The sequence below is a fragment of the Anarhichas minor genome, unplaced genomic scaffold (assembly GCF_050575085.1).
Source record: "Anarhichas minor isolate MPS153535 unplaced genomic scaffold, ASM5057508v1 ptg000084l, whole genome shotgun sequence".
Lineage (NCBI taxonomy): Eukaryota > Metazoa > Chordata > Actinopteri > Perciformes > Anarhichadidae > Anarhichas > Anarhichas minor.
In genome coordinates, this window is record NW_027466530.1 from 214870 (window position 1) to 229963 (window position 15094).

Below are 15094 nucleotides of genomic sequence, written 5' to 3' on the forward strand. Positions count from 1 at the left end.
TCCTGGAACTGTTTTTGAAAAGTATTAATAAAATAATTTGACAACAAGAACCATATAGTTGTTTTATATACATAGCGTTCTTGTGACTTGCGCCAGAGTTGAAAATGCATCAATGGAACTCTTTGGGATTGGACTCCAGACCACATATGGAGGTCTGAATGGGGCCCTTACTATCTATAATTTTAATATCGCTCTTCAACGTAATTAGTCGGACTTCAATGCTGATTTGACTGAAATCGGGCACTTAATGGAACGGCTTTGGTTAAATGGTCACATGGCAGAATGTGGTTCTAGTAAGCAATTGAGTTAGAATCTCCCAGACTTTAAATTCTGTATTGTTGCCCTTAATGCAGAATTTGTGGCAAATCCCAGAAGCCTTTGTTAACCAGTCAACTCTTTACAACTGGACCTTTTGGTCTAGCTGAAGGGTACAGATCTCACTCCCGCAGTCAGCCTTGAAACGTTGTTTGCAAATATACACATGAATAGATGAGATGGTCGACTGGCTTAAGAAGATGCCTCTCCTACTTAAATACTAACGGTCCTCCTTGATGGGCAGAGAGGTTTCAAAATAAAGCCGTAATATGAAATTGATAAATGTACAATTGGTCAGACTAGAAGGTGTAATGAATATATTTCAAGTCGAATCCAGATGTTTCTGGAGTAACTATGCAGATGATGCTTAAAGTGGGCTGTTCCAAAGAGGAGATCCTCTGGATTTCAATGTTAAAGGGAAACCTTGAGTCTCCTCGTCAGTCCCCTTGAAGAGCGTTTGTTCATTAAAGTTGGAGGTGTTGAGAGTAAAACCAATGGAACTTCATTTTGTTAGCCTTGTTTGATCCTTTGCTGCAGCGTGAGCTCATTAAAATAGTTTGACCAGAAAATAAACTCTTTGTTTTTGCATTTTATGACAAGTTCTGCCACTTTACATTTATGGGCAATTTTCTGCCTTTTGCTTGCATCTCAGCTTTATGATTTTCTTGCAAGAAATTGAGAATTGATCTTAAAACAGAAGGTTTTGCTGACTATCTGGATACTCTAGAGGTGGCTGTGAGAAGGAGCGCTTGTTTTAAAGCCCCAGACATCCCAGAAGAGACTCTCTGACGCTCATCAAAATGCATCAATCGGCTCTGCTGTTTCTGCAATGAAACAAAGATCGTCTTAATTTATTGTGATGAATACGTCAAGAGTTCCCAAAAAAGTAAACATTACCTAAAACATGGACTTGTGTCTAAGATGCTAAAGCTAGCATGCAAACGATCGCATCAAGCACAACCGAGTCGGACAAAGTTTAGACTTAGAAGCTCCGACTGAATCTGTAACTAATAAGTCTGTGGGTCAGAACCCCACAGACTGAATCATTCACATGTATTTCATACCAACATGTCTGCAGGATTAAGACGGAGCAGCAGGAACACGGATCACACGCTGTGTTTCATACCTTTTTAAAATGTTCCCCATTATTCAAATTCATACACGGCTCAACTTCATTAATACGTTTAGTTTCCATGCATCTTCAAGTGTTTAGTAGTTTAAAAGTTTAAAAAGATGCATTCCCTCTCCTCGTATAATTTAGTTAAATAACATCTAATGCACTTTATGGTTGAATGTTTTTCCCTTTGACCTTTTCAAATGTAAAATGTAAAATCCTGATGTAAGGTTTATTTTCATATCTATGGTGGAAGATAAATGCTGTGAATATTAACAGTTTTATTTTTACGCCAAAGGCCTTAAATCCCTTAAATAGCACCATTTAGTTCTATCAGTCGGTCTGTAGACGCTCTGTTTATTAGTGCTCATTACCTTCACATTACAGACAGCAGGAGACCTCAGACATGACATCACTTTTTGGTTTTCCTCCGTATGTTTTGCCTGACTGAAGAGTCAGAATAAAGATATAGATCTATAGATGTGATCTAAACTACTCCTGATCTCAGGCTGATGTCAGTTGGTTACAGAAATAACTCTGAAATCAACATTTTTTGCCATAAATGTCACATGTTGATTTATTGGGAGAAATAAAACCTCTAACAGTGAAGATGAACCAGTCAGAATGAAAAACAACTAAACTCGTAAAGTTAATTATCAGGACAGGTTTGAGTATTTAAAAGTAGCGTGAATTAAACCTGGGTTCTGTTGTTCTGGAGTCAGTCTAGGTCAGATTGGACTTAGTCTGGAGTCAGTCTAGATCAATCTGGAGTCAGTCTAGATCAGTCTGGAGTCAGTCTAGGTCAGTCTAGATCAGTCTAGGTCAGACTGGAGTCAGTCTGGAGTCAGTCTGGAGTCAGTCTAGATCAGTCTGGAGTCAGTCTAGATCAGTCTGGAGTCAGTCTAGAGTCAGTCTAGATCAGACTGGAGTCAGTCTGGAGTCAGTCTAGATCAGTCTGGAGTCAGACTGGAGTCAGTCTAGATCAGTCTGGAGTCAGTCTAGATCAGTCTGGAGTCAGTCTGGAGTCAGACTGGAGTCAGTCTAGATCAGTCTGGAGTCAGACTGGAGTCAGACTGGAGTCAGTCTGGAGTCAGTCTAGATCAGTCTGGAGTCAGTCTAGATCAGTCTAGATCAGTCTGGAGTCAGTCTGGAGTCAGACTGGAGTCAGTCTAGATCAGACTGGAGTCAGTCTATCAGTCTGGGTGCAGCATGGACCCAGACTGGGTCTAACTAACTAGACTTTGTGTCATGTTGGTGTGTTTGTATCTGATCTGGCTTCAAGACTTCCGTCACGTCACATAAAGATTTAAAGAGAGAAGATGTGACGAGGTGAGAGTCCTGCTGCTCTGTCTTTAAAACATGTCCTTTCACAGAGTAGCAGCGCCGCTGATTACTCGAGTGGACTTCTTCTCCCGGCGGACGGTGAAGAGCCTCTTCAGAGCGGCTCGTGGTTTCATTACGCCTCCAACCGTCTGGAGCACGAGCGGCGCTTCATCCTGCTCTGTGTGTCGGAGACAGTCGGCCTTCCAAAGGACGAGCTGAGCTCACAGCCTCACACCGCCTGTCTGCCATTCTAGTGTGAGTATCGTAACGCACAGAAAGTACCACCATGTGACCCATGAAGAGTGTTCAGGTGGTTCATGTTAAAAGATATTATCATCAAATGTTTTATTTACGACATGTTTCTTGTCGTTTCCAGACTGTTTATTAGAAGTGGACGTAGTCGTCACGTCGCCATCTTGGATTTTTGCAGAAAAATAACAGCGAGAATGAAAAGACAGGAAATGATGAGCTGAGAGAGACGAAGAGAAAATGATGGTTGAGTCTCTGTTTTAGTCAACTGATCTGACTGGACAAGAGCTACACACACTCACTCACACACACACACACACACACACACTCACACACACACACTCACACACTCACACACACGTATCATTTCACTCCTCATCACTGGTGTGTTTGTGTCCACTTTCTGTCTCTTCAATCAGCAGCCCATCATTCAGAGGGCACTATGACTGTACTGTGTGTGTGTGTGTGTGTGTGTGTGTGTGTACCTTCTCCCCCGTAGGAGGCAGCGTTGTGTGGAGGAATCAGTCCTTTATGTTGAGAGTTGACCTCAGCTCTGAGCTGCAGAAGGTACTCAGCCACACACACACACACACACACACACACACACACACACACACACACACACACACACACTCGTGAGGACATATCGTGTGTGTGAACCAGAGCTGCACTGGACTTGAACGCATCACAGACCGTCTGACGCTGCTTTTCTCTCGATGTTGACGATGTGTCCACTAGATGGAGCACTTCCTCCATCAGCACGTGCAGAGAAACAGAAACAGAGTTTCTATGTTTTTGGTTTTGTTGATCCTTAAACACTGAAACTCTTCTGGACTCACAGATCAAACCTAAAGAAGTCTCTCGTCTCAAAGAGTTCATCAACTTTCAAACAGGAGGATTTTTTGTAAAAAAATAAAGTGTCTGAAACGATGACTGACATGTGAAATGTCTCCAAAGTGGAACCATGAGAACCAGTTTGGGTTTGAAGAGAACAACATGAACATATAAGTCAGTCAGGGGACATGTTAGGGGCCAATAGAGTTCAAACATATGTTTGAGTCACTGAAGGCACAAATCAATGAAGGCAGATTCATTTATAAAATGAGAAAACATCTAAAGACCAAAGAAACACTTGATTCTATTATTTTATGTGGAGAAAATAACATGAATAACGTGTTTCTTTCTACTAAATGAACCAGAACTTGAGGAAGATGTTGGATCGCTAATAATGAGAATAAATATGAAGCAAAAGTGAATTCATGCCCTCCAAACTAAAAGTAAATCTGGACGTTTAAATACAATACAATGAGTCGTGAATATCGAATCCAGTCGTTATAATGGAGGGAAAGCTGGTCACATGGCTCCACTTCCTGTCTCGGCCCTCGTGGACTTCATCTCCTGCTGGTCGGTGGTTTGAGTCCCCGACGACGGCGCGTTCTCGCTGTCGTCCGACTCGCCGCAGCGCAGTGCCCGGGGCAGCGCGCCACAGAGCGCCCTCCGGAACATGGAGCTGGAGAAGACGTAGACCATGGGGTCCAGCGCCGAGTTCAGGAAGTTCAGCCCCAGGGACACGATGGTGAGCTGGGTGAAGGTGTAGAAGGAGGCGCAGTCCCACGGCCGGTACGAGCGGATCACCCACACCCCGACGGTCGCCACCGTGGTGGGCAGGAAGCACACGATGAACACCGCCACGATGGCGACGCACACCCGCATGGCCTTCCGCACCTTCTCCGGGTTCCCCATCCGCCGGCGCCTCAGGAAGCCGGAGATGCGGACGGAGCAGAACAGCAGCATGGCCGTCGGGAAGACGAACTCCAGCACCGTCAGGACGCGGTGCGTGCCGACTAGGACCACGATGGCCCGCGACGCCTCTTTGTAGGAGGTGAAGAAGAAGCACTGGGTCCCGTCGCCGGCGCCCTTGATGTGGCTGAAGGCCAGCATGGGGAGCCGAGGAGCGGCGACCAGCAGCCAGACGAACGCCGACACCAGCGCGGCCTGACGCAGGGTCAGCCGGTTGAAGCGGTGGTGAGGGTGGACCACCTGGAGCCAGAGGACAGGAAGTCTATTACGTCACGCCTCACTGATGAGCTTTCTGTTCATTTATTTCTTTAAAGCACTTTGTAAACTCTGTTTTTAAAGGTGCTACATGAATGAAGTTATTATTATTGTAACATTACAGTTTTGGTATCATATTGTAATATGGACGCTCTGCTGACGTGTAAAACCTTTAAATCATGTGTAGATTCGTCGTGACATCCTCACAGCTGGTCCTCACCTTGAAGTAGCGGTAGATGGCGACCACCGTCATGAGCGCGATGCTGGCCGAGCGGTTGGAGAACATCAGGAAGAGGTTGATCCGGCACAGACCGTCTCCGAACACCCAGTGGCCCCTGAGCAAGGCGTCGATCCTCAGCGGCAGACTCACCAGAGCCAGGAAGTCTGCGATGACCAGGTTGAAGAGGAACAGGTTGTTGGGGTTCCAGGTCTTCAGCTTGAAGCAGAAGATCCACAGAGCCACCACGTTTCCCAGCAGCCCCAGCACCACGTCCACGGTGAGCACCGGGGGCAGAATCAGGCCCTCCAGCTGGATACCGACGGGGGGGCAGCCGGGCGGGGGGGTGGTCAGGTTCAACATGGAGGAAGTGGTGTTGAACATTTTATATTGTGTATGTACTCTAACTGATGAATCAGGAGACAAATGAAAATGATGTTCAGCTCCTCTGGAGAACAAACACAAGTTCATGAAGTCAAAGAGGAAAGTGTTGAGATTCAGGAAACGTCTCCACTTCCTCTTTTCAACTTCTTCCTTTTCTGTTGAATGAAATCTGTTCAAAAAGAACAGAAAACACACACACACACACACACACGCACACACACACACACACACACACACACACACACGCACACACACACACACACACACACACACACACACACGCACACACACGCACACACACACACACAGTCACTTTGTGTTCAGTTTGACATCATAATGCATTTTGTTCAAAACATGTGGAGTGACACGATTTTAATATCTTTTAAAACTTCCACAAAATAAAAGAGATACATCTCAACAAAACGGTTTATAATAATGAAATATCATATATGCAGTTTTAAAAATACTTAATAAAAGTAATTTACTAAATAAAAAAAATACTGACAACTCTAAACATCGTAAAATAAACTTGAAAGTATATTTCAGCAAATAGACTTACAAATTAAATATATTTGTAATAGAAAAAAATGAGGAAAACATGAAATAAAATACAATTAAACTACATCCACCAAACTAACGCTGTAAAAAAACACACGTTTTAAAATAAGTAAACTGTGAAACGTTGGCATCTCGCACATGAAAGAGTTGCCTATTGAATAAAAAAGTAACAAACACACATATGTATATATACATATATATATTTATATATAAAATCTACATTAATAAAAGTGACTTATTCTAACATCCAGAACTCACCAGTCAGCCTTGAAGACTTCATTCATAAAGAGTTGATAAACTGCTGTCGGTGTATTTATGTCTCTAAAGGAGGATGTTCCTGTGTGGTCGTCTTCATCACGTCAGCATCATGTTACAACACTAGTAGTACAAGTACACACAGTACAAGTACACACAGTGAGGTGACGCGTGATATCAGGAACATTTCCTCTGAACATTTCACAATAATGTACCGAATATAAAACACGAGTTTCATTCGACAGAAAATCAACTCATCAGAAACCAATGAATGATCAATTCTGTTAGTCACTGAACATCGTGTTTAATAATGAACCAACTTCTGTTATCTATTCTAATATATAAAATGTATCAAAATATAAAACATGTATATATATCCAAATGGAACTTTATTGATGTTCGAATCACAACTTGAAAATCAATATTTAAACGAGAGAAACGGTTTATGGTTTTTTATTCTGTATATTTTATATTTAGAGGCAGAAATGTGGATTTTTATTTGATTGATTGTTAATTTTATTTTTTTTAAACAATATATTTCTGCCAATGAGTATTTGAGAATGTGGGAACCTGAGGACCTGAAGGGTGAGAGGGAGGGGGGGTGAGGAATAGGAAGAGGAAGCTGCTGTTGTTTAACCGGAGCTTCTTCTTGAGTAACACGCTTCATTAAATGTCCTCAGTTACTCTTCTGTCTAAAGACTGAGCAGAACACTTAAACCATCCTGTAGACTGAGCCGCTGAGACGTGAAGGACAATGATTTTAATATGTAATATGATATGACAGCTCTGTGTTTCTGGGTGGATGGCGGTTCACTTCCTGTCTCTGTGTTTCTGGTGGATGGCGGGTCACTTCCTGTCTCTGTGTTTCTGGTGGATGGCGGGTCACTTCCTGTCTCTGTGTTTCTGGGTGGATGGCGGGTCACTTCCTGTCTCTGTGTTTCTGGTGGATGGCGGGTCACTTCCTGTCTCTGTGTTTCTGGTGGATGGCGGGTCACTTCCTGTCTCTCTGTGTTTCTGGGTGGATGGCGGGTCACTTCCTGTCTCTGTGTTTCTGGTGGATGGCGGGTCACTTCCTGTCTCTCTGTGTTTCTGGGTGGACAGCGGGTCACTTCCTGTCTCTCTGTGTTTCTGGGTGGACGGCGGGTCACTTCCTGTCTCTCTGTGTTTCTGGGTGGATGGCGGGTCACTTCCTGTCTCTGTGTTTCTGGTGGATGGCGGGTCACTTCCTGTCTCTCTGTGTTTCTGGGTGGATGGCAGGTCACTTCCTGTCTCTCTGTGTTTCTGGGTGGATGGCGGGTCACTTCCTGTCTCTGTGTTTCTGGTGGATGGCGGGTCACTTCCTGTCTCTCTGTGTTTCTGGGTGGATGGCGGGTCACTTCCTGTCTCTGTGTTTCTGGTGGATGGCGGGTCACTTCCTGTCTCTCTGTGTTTCTGGGTCGATGGCGGGTCACTTCCTGTCTCTCTGTGTTTCTGGGTGGACGCCGGGTCACTTCCTGTCTCTCTGTGTTTCTGGGTGGACGGCGGGTCACTTCCTGTCTCTCTGTGTTTCTGGGTGGACGGCGGGTCACTTCCTGTCTCTCTTTTGTCATCGCTGAGACTCTGCAGGTCAAACGCTCATCGACATCAACGAATTTCCTTTCTGGGTACAAATGAAGAAATGATGGAAGTTTTGAAATCACAGGATTACCGTTGTTGCCTTAATATGTGACGCATCAGCATTTTACAGAGTGTCTAAATCCATTAGAGGAGGTTGAGATTATTATTATATCTAAACAACTATCGTCAATGTAAAGATGTATTGTAATAAAGTCTCCATCTCCTCAGCAATAGATATGCTGTGAATTCTGTATTTCTTTTGAAATAAAAAATCTAAAATTTAAATCTAGATGTACATTTTATATTTATTTTTAATTAAAATAATCTAGATTAAAATTTTATATATTTAATGTTTTTTTTCATTTTCAATTTCAAAAGTAGTTGATTAAAATGTAATTTCTTTTGAATATATTTGATCCTTGTGTTGTTTTTATTACCTCATCCAAAGAGCCTTTGGTTTGTTTTTCAGGAAACAGATCAAACTGCTGACTGATCTCATGTAGTTGGTGAGCAGACGGAGGAAACAGCCTCGTAGAGGTCGACGCTCTTTGAATGCTCCTCTGCTTTGATCTACTTTGATCCGTTTTTGTCTAAAGTACATTAGAACATCGTGAGGAGAAGTGCCATAAGTTGATTAGATTTTTCATCTTTTTTATATTCATCAAAATACTTTCATGAGGACTCAAGAATGGAAATAACCCAAAAGCAGCCAGACAGGAAGAGTTAATGGTCCAAACAAATACAACCAACCGGTTACAGGTGAAGACAACGAGTCCAAATTTTGCGAGCGGAGTGATGAAAAAGCGCTCGTCAAAGTAAAATACGCGCGCAGCTGTTTGATTTGCGCTCTCGCATTTTGACAGTGATTTGCCTTCATGCATCACAGACGAAAGAATTTCTTGCATACGGTCATTCTACTGCCTTGACTTTTATTTTGAAATATTCTTCTTTCCGGGTTACTTGTTGTGCTTTGCGACTCTTTTTAATACAAACAAAAAAGCGATTTGCCTTTGACTTTGGTTCTTGAATTCAGACACCAAAGACGGAAAGACGGAGCATTTCCGCTTAAAACGAGTAAACCATGGTATTTCTGTATTTTCCTTTTTTCGACTAAACGGTAAAGCTACCAAAACGTACACGGACCCAAATCTATTTTTTTTTTTTTGAATGGCACTGATGCAGTAACAGATTGTTCTTGGTTTCTCCACCTCGAGCCATCGCCCCCTGTGCTGATCCGCAGCTACAGGCTCTGCTCAGAATAAAGCCGGAGCACGATGCTAACCACATTTCTATTATTAACAGAGGTCATTACAGCCTATTATAACTATTACAGTGAATAGGTATTAATGGAAAAAAAAGAAATGTAACCATGAATAGTATCAAAAATATGTTTTTTTATTAAATTAATTCCATTTACAAGAATTTTAGAACATCACATGTATCACATGTATGACATAACATCACATGCAACACATGCATGTTTAGGCAGTAGGGATGCTGACAGTGACACGCCTCCAGGAGCTTCCTCTGTCTGCTGCCAGGTTGAACCACCTCATTGTGTTTCACAATCTCATCATCTGTGGCGGCACGTGAGACATGATTCTTTCGACGGCATCTGTAATCACAAGCAGATCATAATCTCATGAAGCCTCAGTGCAACATATAGCAGACATGCAGTCTGAAAGCTAGTGGCTGTCTGGCATGTAAAGGTTTGCTATGCTATATTCAGAGCTAATATATCATATAACTATTATGTAAAGATATAGTCGAGTAATATCTACCCGAGCAGAGAATGGAGTTGCTGTTCAAATATTGAATTTAGCACCGTTAGGAGAAGATCTGGGAAAGATGCTAATTTGTAAGTTTGAACACGAGCTAAGACCTGTGGGTGACTTCAAACTGTTTTCATTAAATATTACAGTTACTTACGCAGGAGCAAAGTCTTCAACTCCATCTGGCTGAAGGACTTTTTCCCATTTATCTCTTTCCAGTTGATGCTCTTCCAACATCATCACTGAACACGAGGACAAGATGTTCCGTGTATGTGTCCGATGGAGGAAATCTAAAATGGATCAAAGAAGTTAACATCTGATACTTTACAGAATGTTTTTATAATACATTCATCAAACAGGGTATTATCCAGTGTTAATACATAGAATAGTTCAAATCAAGATTGATTTGAATCAGATTTGATTGAGATGCTTCATAAAACAAAAACACTCACCACTCTTCTTCAGCTGAGAGTTGAGGATCTTTAAGGCGGTCCTCAACATGTTCCACTTCCTCCAGTGAGTTAAATGGAAACTGTTCTGGCTCAGTCACTTTGACTTCTTGACCAGTTGTGTGCAGCTTGTTGGTGAGATAGTTTTTGCTCGTCCTGTTCCCGGTTTCCCCGTCTGCCTGCCGTGCCTCGTTTCCCGCTGGATTTTCCCTCTCGTCTTTTGTCTTGTGCTTGGACTCCCTGTTGTGTTGGTAAAGATTCCTATTTGTGTTTAATAAAACGCCTGCTTCACGCTACTCTGCCTGGTCTGCGTTTGAGTCCTCCGTCACGCCCCGTGACAGGAGGGGAACCTGGGCCAGCAGTAAACACATTTATTCAAGTCATCATTTCTTCTATATGCAACAAACTGCTCTCATCATCATCCACTGCCGTAAAGTAAAGAAGTGCTGCAACACCGGCAGGTTGAGCTGCACCAACAATCGAGTTCAGTAAAGACCAGGATCAGGTTTTTGATGAGGATTTGATTTGCTGATACTGATCCGATTGAGTCCAGACATCTCTGACCACTAAAGCTGGCACAGCTCTCACCTTCTCTTCTCCCTCCCTGTCTTTTTAAATCGCACAAACATTTCCCAGTAATGATTCATAACCTGTATTGTGTATTCAGCCAAATACAAAAATTTGAATTTGAATTCATGCATGCTGCTCGATACTTTTCAGATTCGTCTGTACAACATTTGCAGGTGATTCTAGAGAGGAAACTCTTTTCAGACAGTCGACAGTCGTTTTTTATATTCTATAATGCTCTAATCTTTCAGTACGCGTCTTCAGAAAATGTTTAAAGTTACATCCTCTGTGACATGTGTGTGCATGTGCTTATGTGTGTGTGTGTGTGTGTGTGTGTGTGTGTGTGTGTGTGTGTGTGTGTGTGTGTGTGTGGCGGGTATCAGCATGGATTAGTGAGTAAAGGTAAGCGTGTGTGTCTCTCTCTCTGTCGAGGCGGATTTCCATCCCTCTCCTTCTTCACTCTGGTCACAATCGCCGACCTCTTTCAACCGCCGCCTCCTCATCTCATCGCGTCTCGCCCCCCCCCCCCCCACCCCCCACCCCGCCTCATGGCGCCCTAACACTTGTGTTTGTTTGTTTGTGTGTGTGTGGTTGTTGTTGTTATTTTTTCTGTCTCGGATAGTCGTGCGATGCCATTCCTCCCAAAGGACGCTGGATTTGATGGGTTGTCTCTCCTCTACTGGTAAGCTGATTCCCTCTTCCTTCCTTCCTTTCTTCCTTCCTTCCTTCCTTCCTTCCCTCCCTCCCTCCCTCCCTCCTTCCTTCATTCCTTCCCTCCTTCCTTCCTTCTTTCCTTTTATAAAAAAAGAAGAAAACGTGTCTCTTTTAAGGGTTTACAGCGTTTGTTTTCCTCTTGCTGCTGCAGCAGTAGTTCATGTGGGTCACAGACTTCAGAGGTGAAATAGGTTTACAGGCTGTTTACCGGCAGATGCCTCTGAGTTTAAGTCCACATGCTTGTGGTTGTGGGTCACGCGTGTAAGAGCTGCTTTAAAGGGAGATACCAACAGTTTTTAACAACAACAGCACATTCACTCCTGTTCCGTCTCTGAGACTTTCTACTTTTCAAAGGGAGATTTTGTTCTTTTTTACTGTATTCATTATTTGTAAAGTGATTTATATTTAAGCTTCCCCATGAGGTGAATGTTTCTGTTGTCGGGTAAAAATCTTGTATCTCTTGTAATTGTAAAAAATGTCTTAATTCATGCAATGAGTTTTAGACATTGTCGCAAGAAATTTACTGGAGAATACAGATTTTTCTGACTGTATCCAGAAGCGCTGGAACACTTAGTCAAAAAATAAATATGTTAATCCACAGTGGTGATATATAGTAATACGTTATAATAATTGACTAATTATTTAACTTAATTATCAAGTAAAAATGTCCAACATATTCTTGTAAGAGTGTTTTTAGACTATTAACAGGGAACAACAAGCAATTTGAAAATGTCACATTACCCTTCTGGTCCCAAACAACACAGGACTTTTATTTAATGGACTGTGACGCTCGAACCTTTGAAACCAAAAGTTGAGTAATTTTTACTCGCCACATTATAACGTGTGATGCTACTCCACTGAGTCAAATGACGTAATTTGTTACGTTAGAAGCGTTCTTATTTTAAGGCGAACCACGATGTTTTTTCTAACCCCAACTGAGTGGTTTTACTGCTTGAAGATAACCGCCTCGGTTTCTCAACATTAACCACATGTTACAAAGTTAACTGCGACCGTTTAACAACATCAAGCATGTGTTACAATGTTAACTGGGTTAGGGTTAACTGTCACCATTTCTCAACGTTATCCACGTGTAACAACGTTACTCGCCTCTGTTTCTCAACGTTATCCACGTGTAACAATGTTACTCGTCTCTGTTTCACAACGTTATCCACGTGTAACAACATTCCTCGCCTGTTTCTCAACGTTATCCACGTGTAACAACGTTACTCGCCTGTTTCTCAACGTTATCCATGTGTAACAACGTTACTCGCCTCTGTTTCTCAACGTTATCCACGTGTAACAACGTTACTCGCCTCTGTTTCTCAACGTTATCCACGTGTAACAACGTTACTCGCCTCTGTTTCACAACGTTATCCACGTGTAACAACGTTACTCGCCTCTGTTTCTCAACGTTATCCACGTGTAACAACGTTACTCGCCTCTGTTTCTCAACGTTATCCACGTGTAACAACGTTACTCGCCTCTGTTTCACAACGTTATCCACGTGTAACAACGTTACTCGCCTCTGTTTCTCAACGTTATCCACGTGTAACAACGTTACTCGCCTCTGTTTCTCAACGTTATCCACGTGTAACAATGTTACTCGCCTCTGTTTCACAACGTTATCCACCTGTAACAACATTCCTCGCCTGTTTCTCAACGTTATCCGCGTGTAACAACGTTACTCGCCTGTTTCTCAACGTTATCCACGTGTAACAACGTTACTCGCCTCTGTTTCTCAATGTTATCCACGTGTAACAACGTTACTCGCCTCTGTTTCTCAACGTTATCCACGTGTAACAACGTTACTCGCCTGTTTCTCAACGTTATCCACGTGTAACAACGTTACTCGCCTGTTTCTCAACGTTATCCACGTGTAACAACGTTACTCGCCTCTGTTTCTCAACGTTATCCACGTGTAACAACGCTACTCGCCTCTGTTTCACAACGTTATCCACGTGTAACAACATTCCTCGCCTGTTTCTCAACGTTATCCACGTGTAACAATGTTACTCGCCTGTTTCTCAACGTTATCCACGTGTAACAACGTTACTCACCTCTGTTTCTCAACGTTATCCACGTGTAACAACGTTACTCGCCTCTGTTTCTCAACGTTATCCACGTGTAACAACGTTACTCGCCTCTGTTTCTCAACGTTATCCACGTGTAACAATGTTACTCGCCTCTGTTTCACAACGTTATCCACGTGTAACAACATTCCTCGCCTGTTTCTCAACGTTATCCACGTGTAACAACGTTACTCGCCTGTTTCTCAACGTTATCCACGTGTAACAACGTTACTCACCTCTGTTTCTCAACGTTATCCACGTGTAACAACGTTACTCGCCTGTTTCTCAACGTTATCCACGTGTAACAACGTTACTCGCCTCTGTTTCTCAACGTTATCCACGTGTAACAACGTTACTCGCCTGTTTCTCAACGTTATCCACGTGTAACAACGTTACTCGCCTCTGTTTCTCAACGTTATCCACGTGTAACAACGTTACTCGCCTGTTTCTCAACGTTATCCACGTGTAACAACGTTACTCGCCTGTTTCTCAACGTTATCCACGTGTAACAACGTTACTCGCCTCTGTTTCACAACGTTATCCACATGCAAACTTTTGAGGTAACAAACCGAAAGGCTACCTAAGCGGTAAAATATCAGGATTATACGGATGAGATCACATTGAACCGCTTGTACAAACCTCATGAGCTAGCTAATGTTAATTGACGTTAGCGAACGTTAATGTTAACTTACTCATAAGGTTAGTAAAGTTATTTGCTGCTCTACGTTAAGTTACCTCACTTTATAAGTTACAGATATAGAGTAATATTACGGTTCTATTGTTTACCTTGGTGTTACTGGTTGACGTGATAGTAGTAGTAGTAGTACTAGGCTACTTTATTTATCAACGTTAAAAAACAATACACTGCATTATGTAATACAATCTCTTCAGAGGAGGCACTTCTTCAGGGTCCGCTTAACAAAAAATGCATTGAAATACAAAATGTATGAACATAAAATGATCTTGTTCATTGGAAATAATTTGCAGCTGCTTGTTGAGTTTGATGTCACTAAGATGTGACACAAAGACTCCATTAGAAACCATTATTTATATATTCATACTATTTAGGTCAAGCGCCAAAGTCTATACTTTGATGAAGACAGGGAGATGTGGTTAAAAGTAATAAGTGGACCTTTAGCCAACATCATTATTATATTACTGTTTCAAGGTCAAGAATCATCGTCCATACATTATTTTTTATTCATATTTTTCTTTCATTATCAGTTCAATTTCACCGTAAACATTTTGTTTTGCAGGTTAAACGTGGATAATTAAAGCTGCTTTAATCAGTATTTTCTCAGAGTTGGTGGAGACCAAAACAGCTAAAACAGAGAACATTGGACTCTCATTTACCAGGTGGACACAAACACAAAGACTTCTAATTACTCATCATGTAATTATAAATAATTAACAAACAAATGTTCTGAAGAGCAGCCCGGTCACTAAATATTCTGTCT

The 15094-nt window shown here is 42.3% G+C and overlaps 2 protein-coding genes across 2 annotated transcripts in view; one reads left to right on the forward strand and one right to left on the reverse strand.

Annotated features, from left to right (window-relative positions):
• Positions 1–4197: 4197 nt before the first annotated feature.
• Positions 4198–5657, reverse strand: hcar1-3 (hydroxycarboxylic acid receptor 1-3). Its single transcript, XM_076081658.1, has 2 exons — positions 5277–5657; positions 4198–5041 (listed from the first exon to the last, which is right to left on the reverse strand). The coding sequence occupies exons 1-2, from the start codon at positions 5655–5657 to the stop codon at positions 4355–4357; spliced, it is 1068 nt and encodes a 355-aa protein (XP_075937773.1). The 3' UTR covers positions 4198–4354.
• A 5826-nt stretch (positions 5658–11483) lies between these two features.
• The window catches only part of stxbp4 (syntaxin binding protein 4), a 46489-nt gene continuing 42878 nt past the window's right edge, over positions 11484–15094 (forward strand). The window contains exon 1 of the mRNA XM_076081659.1: positions 11484–11536. Coding sequence (XP_075937774.1) covers positions 11484–11536 — 53 coding nt within the window. The remainder of the gene's footprint in view (positions 11537–15094) is intronic.